The 13777-nt window shown below is 40.7% G+C and overlaps 1 protein-coding gene across 5 annotated transcripts in view; it reads left to right on the top strand.

The window, feature by feature from the left end:
- Positions 1 to 13330, top strand: part of lmbr1 (limb development membrane protein 1) — a 40009-nt gene extending 26679 nt beyond the window's left edge. Inside the window, exons 13-18 of one of the 5 annotated variants that reach the window (XM_078280418.1) lie at positions 2582 to 2655; positions 2917 to 3007; positions 3626 to 3692; positions 10289 to 10450; positions 10686 to 10733; positions 11008 to 11096. In XM_078280418.1, coding sequence (XP_078136544.1) covers positions 2582 to 2655; positions 2917 to 3007; positions 3626 to 3692; positions 10289 to 10450; positions 10686 to 10696 — 405 coding nt within the window. In that variant the 3' untranslated portion in view covers positions 10697 to 10733; positions 11008 to 11096. Of the gene's footprint in view, positions 1 to 2581; positions 2656 to 2916; positions 3008 to 3625; positions 3693 to 3954; positions 3990 to 5263; positions 5290 to 10288; positions 10451 to 10685 lie in introns of those variants that run through there. The other 4 variants (XM_078280414.1, XM_078280417.1, XM_078280420.1 and 1 more) reach the window with 4 other exon arrangements.
- The last annotated feature ends 447 nt before the right edge of the window (positions 13331 to 13777 follow it).

The following is a 13777-nucleotide window of genomic DNA, read 5'->3' as shown; positions in this document are numbered from 1 at the left end:
AACACACAGTAGCGGAGTTTATGCAGTGTCTTTTATTTTACTTGTGTTTTTTTCATGAGTCAGAGCCAGGCAACAGCTGTGAGGGAGAGCGCGTGTCCTCCGCCCCCCCGTGCTGGACCGCCACCCCGACCCTGTCTCCTGACATCAGAGGGGCTGGAAAAAACAAGCCAAAATATGTCGGTCAATAGCAGAAATAAATCGTTCACTTGTGGCCATCAATGACATTTTAAAAGAGAAACGAACACCTGAAGAATAAATAAAAATGTTGTGCATTGTCATGTTTCCTGTATTGAGTATAATTGCCAAACATAACACTATACCTTTTTAAAAGCGAGGAATAATATCCTGTCTCCTTCGTATAGCCCCCAGTTGGGGCTGTGCTGGACATTGCTCTCTGGGCATCGGGTCATCTGGCTCCATCACTACATTTATGGCACCCTGTTTTCCTGCGCGATGTGCAGAACTTAGGGTCGTCCCCCCCCCCCCGGCTGATGCAAGACAGAGCCATCTGCCCTTAATCAATCCGCTGGAGCACTCCACCGTGGCACGTGCGTGTACGTGTGCACTGTTGTACCGGCGCATAGAGGTCTTCTAATAAAAGAGACAGATATGATTAACTTCTCCTTCTCCTGGTAAACTGATTATATGCTGCACCGCAAGTCCACACTGACTTGAAAACTTGCGTACAGGAGTTAAGCCCAGACGTGAGATTTTATCGCAGCCTACACTCACGTTCAAATTGATAAATGCCTTGCTTTGCATAGGAATCAGCGTACGCCCGTCCTACGCCTGTTTTAGGTCATACGCACGTTTCATAAATGAGGGCCACTGTCTCCAAAATATGCGTACGCATGGCTCAGAGTTTGCGTGGAGGACCGCACATTCTCCCGTCAAGTTATGGGGAATTATGTGGTGTGGATAATGGTAAGGAGGGGTAGTGAGTGAGAAAGAGTTACGACTATGTGAAAGGTAGAAGAGAAGCATCAAGATATCTCCTGGTTACCTTAGTTTTCCATGTTTAAATAAATTAAGTAAAAGAAAACGGTACTTCAGGGACACACCTGAGGTCAAATGGTAAGGACATGAGGCATAGTTGTGTGTGTTAATACGACGTGTGCAGGTATTGCAAGGTGTTAATCTTACAAGCAACAAATGCAATGTGTCTGCTGAAAGAGCCATGGCAGGCAACACAGGCTAATTTACCAGCCCCCTCTCCGCCGAGCCCTCCCTGTCTTTGAAAAACACACAAACACACACTCCATCACCCTCCCTGCTACTGGAATGTAAAGAAGTAAGAGTTGAAAGGAGGAGTACTGTGAAAGCTAGCTGTCCTTAGCGCACACATACACACATATTGCAAGTGCACACACACAATCTTAATGCATGCCCACCCTCCCTCCATTAATAAATTACATCAGATGCTGTCTGCTAATTCCCTGTGTAAGACAGAAAGAGCACTGCACCATGGCTCTGCAGTAAGCTCCCAGGGATGACAGTTGCATAAAAAGGCATGAAACAACCGGCCAGACTTTCCTTTTTTCCTTAGGCTCTTTTACAAAACAGGACAATCAAGGTGGTTTAGGAAGAAATAAAATAAAATAAGAAACATCTCGGACCATACTCTAAATACATACTGTGCATTGGTATTGCAAGAATAGCAAACACTACCTGTATATAAGCACTGTACATTGATGCCATGCATTAGTATGGCAAGGTGCTGTATTTTAATTGCATTGCTATACAAATAAACTGTACATTGATTGTACACATGATACAGAGACAGGATAAAGGATAGGAGTATTGTACTGTAGACTATGTAACGATTGGGAATATACTGTATAGTTGTAATAATATATACTTTATATCTGCATATGATTATATACAATATCTAAAAATGCATATAGTTTTAGGCAGTTTTTAAACAACTTAAGATAAGTTAAATAAGTGTGATTTTCTTTTTTTTATGTACAACTTGTATAAGTTGAAAGTGAGCAGTCTATGGTCACTTCTTACTTGTGGACATAATGTATAGTACTGTAGATGCCCCATACAATACACTGATCCTTTGGAGGATCAAACCCTGTGCCAAGTTCGACAAAAGCAAATATTTATCATTTGACTACACAGATGTTTGGTATGTTCAGCATATGTAGATTTATGTCTTTTTCCTGCTCCAGTTTCAAAAGGCCTTAGGGGTTGGGGGGGGGGGGCGCTAGTGTTTGCTGAAGTATTTGTTTTGTTGTTTTTATGTTTTTGGCTTGCTTTCAGCCTGTACACTCTTCTTACCGTAAGCAATGTTCCGTTTTTGTTTGAACACCTGTTCACATATTGTATGATCGACAGTGATTTGAAAAGAGCCTCTTTCATCTTGTTCCATTCATTACTTAGCCAATTTGATTCTGTCTTTCTCAAGTGGGGAATTTCTTCATGCATCACATACTTACTTTGCAGGATTTCTGTAATGGCTTGTGTATGCAACTGCCTGCCTGTCGTTTCCCATTTTCTTTTTTTATTTGATGATATAAGATTGGTGTGTGAGGACATTGAATAACCCATCTTTCTGTCTGTCTTCATCTACCAGGACCGAGGCATTGGGAACACCTCTCTGTCCACATTTGGTGTGGCTCAGGCAGTGCTGGAGATCATCCTCATGTTGTATCCTTTTAGTGACCCCCCCCCCTTTGTCTGTGGCCAAAGTAGCATGCTCCATGGCCAAGAGCAACATTGTCAAGCCAGCTTTGTTTGGCCAGGATGTAGTTCAGCCGGACATCTTCCGGAAGACATGTTGTGCTGTTTCGTCACCTTTTATCAAAGCTGAAAAGGTGCAGACTTGGGATACTTAAAAAGACGACACAATGAAGCTGCTTTGCTACCAGCAGAGAAGTGTTTTTGGTCCTTGATTGATTTTCTCAACAGCTACTTGATGGTGTCCTCTGTCGTCGGCTTCTACAGCCTGAGAGTCTTTGAGGGACTCACTCCCAGGAACGATGACACAACCATGACAACGGTAAAGATGGGATGGAAGGAGAGGGTGTGGGGTGAAGTGGGGGCAAGGGTGCCGAGATTGCTCCTAAGGTGCTGATCTGTTTAGGACCCCCTGTGTTTCTTCTATTTCCTCTTTTTTCCCCTTCTCTCTCCCGCCTTCCTCTCACTCTGAACTCCTACTGCTCACTAATGTTTTCCTCAGGGCCCCCTCAATGGCTTTAGTTGATCTGTCCAATATTTGTTTGTGAGTTGCGCAAACACTGGCAAAGTGCAAGCCCCTTTCTTGTACATCAGAGGGAGAGTGGGGTTTTTGGGAGGGGGTGGAGGATGCGTGCTCTGTTTGGCCCATCGTGGCACCTATTCACTTGGTAATGAGTTTGGGAGTGGTGAGACTTGTTAACTAGCCATGACGCTCCAGTGAAAGGGCTTGAAAGGACAACGGAGAGAACCTGGTAATGAGCAACTTCAGAGTTACTAATTGTACAATATGTGGAACCAATTTAACATCAAGTGGTGTGTGCATGTGTGAGCCCGTCTTAGCTGAAATTGTTGGTGCAATGGGTTCTTTTTCTTCACACGTCTCGTAACTATACGTTACATGCTTGAGAGATCTGAAGTTTGATTATCTGTTGATTTGTAGATTATTGGTTGCTGTGTGTCCATCTTGGTCCTGAGTTCAGCCCTGCCAGTGATGTCCAGAACTCTAGGTGAGTACGTGTGCGTGTCTGCCTGTATTAGAGTGTGTTTAGGCATGCTCTGTGTACAGATGAAATGTTTAAAGCAACATTTTGCTACCTTTGGACAGAGCCAGGCTAGCTGTTTTTCCTCTGTTTCAACTCTTTATGCTGAGCGAACTGTCTGCTGGCTGTAGCTTCATATTTACAGAAATAGTGGTATCGATTTTTAATCTAACTCTTGGCAAGAATAAGCATACCGGTATTTTCCTAAATATCAAACCATTTCTTTAAGAGAAATGTAGGTTGAACTGAATTGTCAGAGATGTCGTCACAACAACTTCGCCACTAAGAACCAGAACGAGTAAATGTCCCTCCCCCACCACAGTTTTCAGATGCTGCCACCAACAGCAGGCCATTAAGGTTAGCAAGTTGAATTCTCCTATAGTTTCCCATAGTGACATTAGAGTGCAGGGTGAAGGGGTAAAAATTACAGGAGTAGCACAATCACAATGGCACTAATAAACATGCAGAGTGCAGAGCACAGCTGTTCAAATAGCACTAGTGTGTGTGTGTGTGTGTGTGTGTGTGTGTGTGTGTGTGTGTGTGTGTGTGAGAGACCAACAGAGTGGGTAAATGGGACGGAGCGAGCATACAGTGACTCATTGGGAGCTTAACAAAATATCAACAGGTTCTGCTTTGTGACGCTGAATAGATTAAAAGGAATAAATGCATGAGACAGAGTTGAAGAGAGAAGGCCTCCCAGCTAAAGAAAAGACGTGCAGAGTTGAGTGTGACGAAGTGAGATGTTAGGAGACAAGAAAGGGTTTTGTGTCTTGATGTGAGGTGTTTTTTGTGCATGTCAGTGTGGGAATCATGCACTGTATAAGAGAAAGGGGAACTGTACCACAACACAAAAAGTATGCTTAAGTATGTCTGTTTTAATACTTTAATGACAAATAGTGTGTTAATTTAAAATGCATACTGTATAATCACCAGTTTCCGAACAGATGATAGTTGTTTGGAAACTTTAAATGGAAAAGCTGTTTAGGTTTTTAAGTTGAGTGGTTGCACTTTATCACATAGTTTAGGCGTGTTAACTTGGGTACCATGGAGTTTGATTTAAATTTGTGTAACATACTTATGGTGTTTACTCAGCTTTATAGAGAGTTTCAGCTTATTGTTGGTGTCCGGCCTGCAACTTTACTGTTTTGTTGTAATGCATACATATTTATACTGCATGTGCGCGCTCCTTCTCCTTGTGTGCAATTACAGTGGGGCAAAAAAGTATTTAGTCAGCCACCAATTGTGCAAGTTCTCCCACTTAAAAAGATGAGAGAGGCCTGTAATTTTCATCATAGGTACACTTCAACTATGAGAGACAAAATGAGAAAAAGAAATCCAGAAAATCACATTGTAGGATTTTTAATTAATTTATTTGCAAATTATGGTGGAAAATAAGTATTTGGTCAATAACAAAAGTTCATCTCAATACTTTGTTATATATCCTTTGTTGGCAATGACAGAGGTCAAACGTTTTCTGTAAGTCTTCACAAGGTTTTCACACACTGTTGCTGGTATTTTTGGCCCATTCCTCCATGCAGATCTCCTCTAGAGCAGTGATGTTTTGGGGCTGTCGCTGGGCAACACGGACGTTCAACTCCCTCCAAAGATTTTCTATAGGGTTGAGATCTGGAGACTGGCTAGGCCACTCCAGGACCTTGAAATGCTTCTTACGAAGCCACTCCTTCGTTGCCCGGGCGGTGTGTTTGGGATCATTGTCATGCTGAAAGACCCAGCCACGTTTCATCTTCAATGCCCTTGATGATGGAAGGAGGTTTTTCACTCAAAATCTCACGATACATGGCCCCATTCATTCTTTCCTTTACACAGATCAGTTGTCCTGGTCCCTTTCTGGGACCTTTGGGAACTTTGGCAACTCAGCATTCTTTCCCCTCCAAACACGACGAGTTGAGTTTTTACCAAAAAGTTCTATTTTGGTTTCATCTGACCACATGACATTCTCCCAATCCTCTTCTGGATCATCCAAATGCTCTCTAGCAAACTCCAGACGGGCCTGGACATGTACTGGCTTAAGCAGGGGGACACGTCTGGCACTGCAGGATTTGAGTCCCTGGCGGCGTAGTGTGTTACTGATGGTAGCCTTTGTTACTTTGGTCCCAGCTCTCTGCAGGTTATTCACTAGGTCCCCCCGTGTAGTTCTGTGATTTTTGCTCACCGTTCTTGTGATCATTTTGACCCCATGGGGTGAGATCTTGCGTGGAGCCCCGGATCGAGGGAGATTATTAGTGGTCTTTTATGTCTTCCATTTTCTTATAATTGCTCCCACAGTTGATTTCTTCACACCAAGCTGCTTACCTATTGCAGATTCAGTCTTCCCAGCCTGGTGCAGGTCTACAATTTTGTTTCTGGTGTCCTTTGACAGCTCTTTGGTCTTGGCCATAGTGGAGTTTGGAGTGTGACTGTTTGAGGTTGTGGACAGGTGTCTTTTATACTGATAACAAGTTCAAACAGGTGCCATTAATACAGGTAACGAGTGGAGGACAAAAGAGCCTCTTAAAGAAGAAGTTACACGTCTGTGAGAGCCAGAAATCTTGCTTGTTTGTAGGTGACCAAATACTTATTTCCCAAGGAATTTGCAAATAAATAAATTAAAAATCCTACAATGTGATTTTCTGGATTTCTTTTTCTCATTTTGTCTCTCATAGTTGAAGTGTACCTATGATGAAAATTACAGGCCTCTCTCATCTTTTTAAGTGGGAGAACTTGCACAATTGGTGGCTGACTAAATACTTTTTTGCCCCACTGTATGATGTAAAAACCAGTGGAGGACTATGGAAGTGAAGGACCCTAGTATCTAGACACTAATATGCATGGACCTTAAAATATTGACAACGCTTTTTAAAACATGGAAACAAAGTTTGAAAATATGACACATTGAAAACCGCTTTTAAAACATTGACATGGTAGCTGTTACTAGCCACTATGATAACCTTAATGTTCATTGATGCAAAGTGCAAAGCCTCGTTACTTGAACCTTGCATACCCCCTTCGCCGGGTTCGTCTTTCTCCTTTCAAAATAAAAATGTATGGGCTTTATTTTTACAATGTCTGCACAGATAACGTTCACTTATAGCCTATCGTACTGATACATTTCATTTCAGTGTTGTTCACCTTGCTCTCACAATAACTACATCTCCACAGAAAACCCTACTGTGATTGGCACATTACGGCTTGTAGAATAGTGGGGGTAGAAAATAAAAAAATATTTTGGTAGTAACAATCTTTGATTTTAGGCAGCCATTACTTTTAACAAAAATATATATACTACAAGAAAGGGAGAGAAAAAGGGAGAATGATATGCCACAAAAGTCCCTGGTTGGACTGGCATGTTCTTTCGTTTTTGATAGAATGGCTTGTTGCTCCTTTGTGTTAAAGCAAATGGTCATACATACAGTATATGCCTTTTATGTTGTGGTTTCTAGATCGGTTCATAGCCAGATGCAGGTGTGACAACTATGCCAGTAGCCGCACACATTAAGTGTTGCTCATATATACAAAAAATAATCTCACTGTGCCATACAGTCCTGATGAATCCACCTTTGCTTCTTGGATGCATGACCAGATGCATGCTAATGTCTCCAGCTCCGCCACTGTACCCCTGACATTTCAAATGCCAAGCATCTTTTTACCCCCAATTAGATTTTCTCAAATTACCAAACCAAGATCAAAACCTTTGGCATTAGAAATGGATGTAGCCAGACCACGGTGGCAAGCTGTATCGACTGGGGTCTCCATCATCTTTCTCCCTGTCTTTTCACAGGCAATTTTGTTAAAGGTCCTTGATGCTTGCAAACTGCCTACTGCGGCTGTAAATACATCTCTCCAGACACTGAATCGATTGCCCAATCTAATTGACGACAGAGGTTGTGAAGATGTTACAGGAGAAGTAGAATGTCTAAAGACTCGTGCCTCTCCAGTGTGCCACATCTGAATCTAATTTCTGCATACAAATGACTGAAATTGTTGTGGTGCATAAATTTAACATATTGATGTGGTAATTTCCTTGGTCACTGTTGCATGTAAAATTAACATCTCAAAAAAGACAGATACCATTGGTAAATTAAATACAATTGTACACATCAGGTTATTGAAAGCTTAATTATATTCCCTATATTATTTTATTATTAGATGGTACAGCTGGCCCATCCTCAAGGTAGAGTGCAGAAACACCCGGATTGGCAGGCCAAAATGGATAAGCAGGAAAACAATAGGGCATTGAAGGCTTTCCAGGCACCGTGCAATCAGCTGTGAAAGATGGTTTAAAAATGGGCTAGCAGTGTGGAGCTTAGAGGAGCCTGCAGGAGAAACCACTCCTTTATCTCTGTCTGAAGGTCCTGGGAGAGAGATGAAGTCCACCTGCGTACCACCTTTGCTGCTATACTTAGTCACCCATCCTTCCATATTCCACAGGGAACAGTCCTTACAATACTGCTAACCAAGACCCAGCCGAGTGATGAAAATAAGCATAAACCTTGCAGTGCAATGGATCAGCGGTTGTTACTGTAAGCCAGAGTGGATTTGTTTCTGTCTCTATCAAAAAAGATACATAAACTTTGTTGTATGTTTTGATGACAGCATTGTCAGGCATTACAGTTTTTCTCAGTCGCTTTGGTACATTTCTCGAATTATCCTCGACATTTGCAAAACAGTAAGTGCATTTCTCAAAACAATTCATACAAATAGCAAAACACCATGGATTACCTGCAAAAGCCAGTCTCTTGCTCAAAATCCTTAGTTCATCTCTCAAAAGTAAATATCTGTGTCAATGAACATGTCAGTGCCATCAGAATGACAAGTCATTGTGTACGGATAAGACAGTCAAATTGCTTAGTCACGTTGTCAATATAACCGTGTACTCTGGAGGGATGTTCTGATGTAAACTATGGCTAAAGTTTTGATGACAATTATTGTAAATTGTAGGTTACACCTTAGTGTATGTGGGAGTTTGATTGCAAGAGACTGGACAAGATTCACATTTACGCTTTTACTGTTTGTACTGTAATTTGTTGACAGACCATGTCATTGCGATACAGGAAGGAAAAGACAGTACTGCATAGCACAAAGAAAAAAAAGAAATGTGAACGTAGAACATCTCCTTAAGGAAAACTGTACATGCAGTGCTGTAGGAATTACAGTGCAGTCTTCCTACACCTCCTGACGTTCATTCTAACATTGTGTTGTGCTCCGACTATATATATACTTGCCAGTTGATGGTTCATGAGATGCACCTTCGTTAGAGAAAGTCAAGATTCACCTGGGAGAAATTTACCAATTCAGGACGGATTTAGAAAAAAAGTCTAATGGAAATGTTTAGAAATATGCTTTACATATTATGACAACTTGTTCAACCATTTTGCATGTAAAGACTTATGCTATGAACTAATGCCTAAATGTTGTGGGGGGTGAGACTATTCAACAGAGACCCATTATAATACATTTTGATCAACATGACATAAGCAATTGATAATGTAGGAAACCGCAGAGAACTGTACATAATCATTTGCATGGATGTACCAAAGCATTTGCAACTTGTTCAAGGAAATGAGAAACTGCTTTTTTGATGTGCACAAGTGACACAATGATGTGAAGATTGAACAGGTAGTTTTCAGGAGAATTACAATTCTGATCTGAGAAATGTACCACAGCGACTGAGAAAGACTGTATTATCTATTGAGGTTAAAAAGTAAAAAAGATTGCTGTAAATATCAGGTACAGGTTTCGTTTAAGAGTAATCTATATTCTTGGATTGAAATCTGTCAAATTGTGCAACCCCTCAACTCCGCGGAAACTTACAAGATTGTGCTTGTTTATTGTTTGAATTTGAATGTTGCCAGCTCAGTGGCTGACTCAAGTAGATGTGTGTACAGGTGACTGTGATTCTATGGAAGACTTGGAAGTGGCTTTCCTGTTTTCTACCACCTTATTTTGGCCCAAGAAGACCGTGTGTGTGTGTGTGTGTGTGTGTGTGTGTGTGTGTGTGTGAGAGAGAGAGAAAATAGGGCAATCAATTACATTAATGGCCACACAGTTTAATATTTGTTTTTCCAGGCTGAGATTATACCTGTAACGTACATAACAGTTTTTTGTTTGTAAGCCCTTCTTTCAAATTGGGTCTTTTTACTTGTTCAAAGGGGTGGACCATTAAAGAGAGACACTTTTCAAAGTGTCGTAACTGCAGACAGAACAGAAATTCCTAAATTGTCCCATTTGCTGCAGCCCTATGGTTTTGCTGATAAGAATTTAGTTTATGAACACAATCTTGGCCAGGGGGAAATCTGCTAAATGAACTTCCATTGTTTTCCCAGTTTTGTTTATTTTCTGGGACTTGCAACAATTTGGACTTCAGGGGAAAACATTTTGTTTCTTGGTTATCATACATCATGATAAGTGATATATTAGGACTCAAAAAAGAAAGTCAAACCGAAATAGTAATCGTAATTAATACAATAGTTAGTCACAGACCCAACCAAGACATTACATTTTCCCAATGAGTATCGACATGCTTTCTAACCCAGTTAATTGACTTGTTTCTCTGTCCTTCACAGGTATCACCAGGTTTGATCTCTTGGGAGACTTTGGGAGATTTAATTGGCTGGGAAACTTTTACATTGTCCTTTCATACAACCTGCTCTTTGCGGTCGTGACAACACTCTGTCTTGTGAGAAAATTCACCTCAGCGGTACGGGAAGAGCTTCTAAAGGCGTTAGGTAAACGTATCTATTTATTTTTCATGTGTCCTGAGGGTTTCTAACCAGCACCTTTTTAATATACTACAACAAACTAATTACAGACTGCACCACATATTCTTCAATTGTCCTGCAATGTTTAACAAACAATCCTTGCCTTTGATAAGCTGGATGTTTTGTAGAATATAAAGCAATCTATTTCGTAATACCACTTTGACTAGTCAAATTCATACAATTTTTTTTTTTATCCACAAAGGTTTAGTCTGAAACGCTGACAACACCAACCTACTCTGTGGCTTTGGAGGTAGATAGTGTTTATTTCTCTCAGACAGCACAACCTGGAGTGACAAAATGGAAGAAATTGCAGCGAGATCCAATGTGCTGGGGGACTGACATGTGACAGAGGATGGGGCTAGTCTCAAAGGCTTGTGGTGACAGGCCCTGGATGTTTGATACACATAGGGTTCGAAAATGTCAGACAGAGGCACTGAGGGGGAAAAAAGCACATCAATACCTCTGTCTAAGTGAAAGTCTGAGGCTTTTAATGAGATTTCTCTGCCTTATCTCCCCCTGCCCAGGTCTGGATAAATTGCAACTGTCAAATAGCCCCACGGACCCTGAATCTGGGAAGCTCTCGGCAAACGGGCATCAGAAAACTCTGTGAAAGGGACAGACAGACACACACACACACACACACACACTTCGACAGTACTGCTGAAAGGTGAAAGGGATTGGAAGGAACTTAATAAACCCAGGCAGTGTCTGACGGATGCTGCAAATGGAGGCTGAGAGCAATTTAGCTTCGTGACATTCCATCCTCTGCGTCTTGGATGGAAGCTGGGACAGAGCCAGGGATGAGACTGAGGAGTGAAATAGACTGGCATCACTGCAGTGACCTTGATGTAGACCTTAACCGCGACTGTGATTTTAAACCACCCATCTCTTGCTTCAGGGGCACTCCCCCCCCAGCATTGCTACCTGTTTTTCTTTTATAACCTCCTCACCACTGCACTAGACAAAAGCAGGAGGGTAAAGCAGGTGAAACTGTGTTTTTCTAAGTCTTAAATCTAGCTAAAAGGCAAAGGGTTATTTTCCATCACCCTGCTCCTTATCTGTATTCAGTATAATAAATAGACCCCCATTTCCAATAGACTCATTTTTTTAATGCCAGTATGTCCACGGTAATTTGTGCCAGTGATACATGGAGCATTTGCAGTTCATGGTTTAATCATTGGTCGTTGGTTGTTATGTGAACGGATAGAGGCCTGACAAGGTGTCAATTTGTCTTTTTTTTATTTGTTTAAGCTCAAAATGTGAAAATAACGTGCTTTTGAGAAGTATGAAAGAAGTCAAAGTTATTTACTCATCACAGCCATTACATAAAACTGCACAGCATCAATACAATTCATATTATATGCATTGGCACTGTCATTACTGACACTCGTGCTGTCATTTGTCTTTTTATTTGGCTTTACTTAAGTGCGCTTTAACTTTATTGATGATGTCATTAGTTTGTATGAAGTAGGGTAAGAACTTTTTTTAGGTGCTCTAGATTAGACTTTAAGAGCTGTCTCCTCTTCAAATGTGAAACTATGGGAGTTATATCTACTTCAGTTCCAAAGAGCTTTAATGCATTTAGAGCTGATCCTATGGTTGTATTTCCTAAAATTGGTTATTATGCACATGGTAAGAAAATGTCATCACATTTTTGCTCATATAAAAAAAAAAAATCTATTTTAAATTAACAGGGCACAGAACATTTGTTTTGTCATTTTTGTAAATGTTGTATTTACATGTACATATTATATTGTGTTTCATAACTCTTTTGCATTATTTGGATGTAAATATTGGGCTCTCGTTGAGACCACTGAGGGTCTGACTCACTAAGCAATCTGTATTTTGTTGTACACATTTTTTATCAACACCTAAATCTAATGCAAACCTGTAACAGTCTCATAGAATGCATGAGTGAAAAATTTGCAACTTTGCAGCTGGTAGAAAGACTTTGTGACTCAGGCCCCATTTACATGTAGTCATATTGCTGCAAAATCTTCTGAATTGATATGTTCTTTGTCTCCAGTACCACCTTAAATGCCTTATACGACAAGCATCTCGTAGGCTTAATGTTAAGGTTGTTTCTTGTTCTGTGTCGTCTATGTACATTGTCTCTAGACAGTTTCACTGTAATCCCCTGTACGCCACCAAATTTCTGGTCTCAAACCAGCTGAATAGAATGTAAATCTTGCTTTTTGCCAAGAATGTTGTCACAGTAGCTCTTATCTAGTGAGAGGCTCCATCTTGAGACTCGTTCATTACCCATAAGACTTGAGCATGATAAGGTTGAGTGATCTAATGATGTTTTTTTCATTGCGTTATAGACCCCATTTGTTTTCATGGTGACTAAAGTGACATGATGACAAAAGAAAGTAAGGAAATTGTAATTTATATATGCATTGAAATGTGTGTTTTCTTAGGACAGGGAATGTTTTACACCAAAGCTGTTTCCAGTTCCATCATGGTTGCGCATACATTCACTCAGCTGCAGACTGTGGTAACACGGGCTCTGCATTACTTAGCAGAGCACTGTCACTCCCCTAATAAAACATCACAATCACTACTCACAGTGGCTTTTGAGGTAAGAACTGAGAGGGCCATTTTCTATTCAAGCAAGCTTTTCTGGTTGCCTTTACAGTACATCTCTGTGTTGTGTGGGGGTTTCAAAAGTTGAGGGTTGGCCTGTATAAATGAAGCAGCTTTTTTTCTGTACTGTCTATACAGTATGTCAGTTGGTTGCTGCATGTAATTTTTTGTACATGTTTTGTGAATGTATTTTTTACAATTTCTCAGTTTGTTTAGTTATTTTTGATGTTTGTGTGTTTGCAAATAAAAGTAGAAAAAATGCTTTGTGAACATCTTTTCATTCATCAGTGTGACACCCTGGACATCAATACTGACAGATGAGTTACATGCTGTAACTATTTCCCGGCGACTAAAGGCAGGACACAGTGACTTTCTGGAGTCTCTGCAAGACTGCAGAAGTTACTGGTATCCCCAGATAAAACCAAAAATGGTCATGTTTACATTCTTTTTTATGTATGGATTAAACAAATGAAATACAATGTATTATATCAGTGAGCTTCAGAGGGCCTGTTGGTTGATTTTTGAACTATGGAGAGAGCCAAGCTAGCCCACCTTTATGCTAAGCTATGGTAATCGCCTTCTGGCTCCAGCTTCATATTATAGCAGGAAAGTATTTCCCAAAATTTTGGAACTATTCTTGTCATTGAGTGGTTACATCGCATGCCATATAACCACAATGTCATGGGTTCAATATCAGCCTTAAGACCT

This window comes from Sander vitreus, chromosome 22 (genome assembly GCF_031162955.1).
Source record: "Sander vitreus isolate 19-12246 chromosome 22, sanVit1, whole genome shotgun sequence".
Lineage (NCBI taxonomy): Eukaryota > Metazoa > Chordata > Actinopteri > Perciformes > Percidae > Sander > Sander vitreus.
This window is presented reverse-complemented; position numbering and strand designations above follow the sequence as displayed.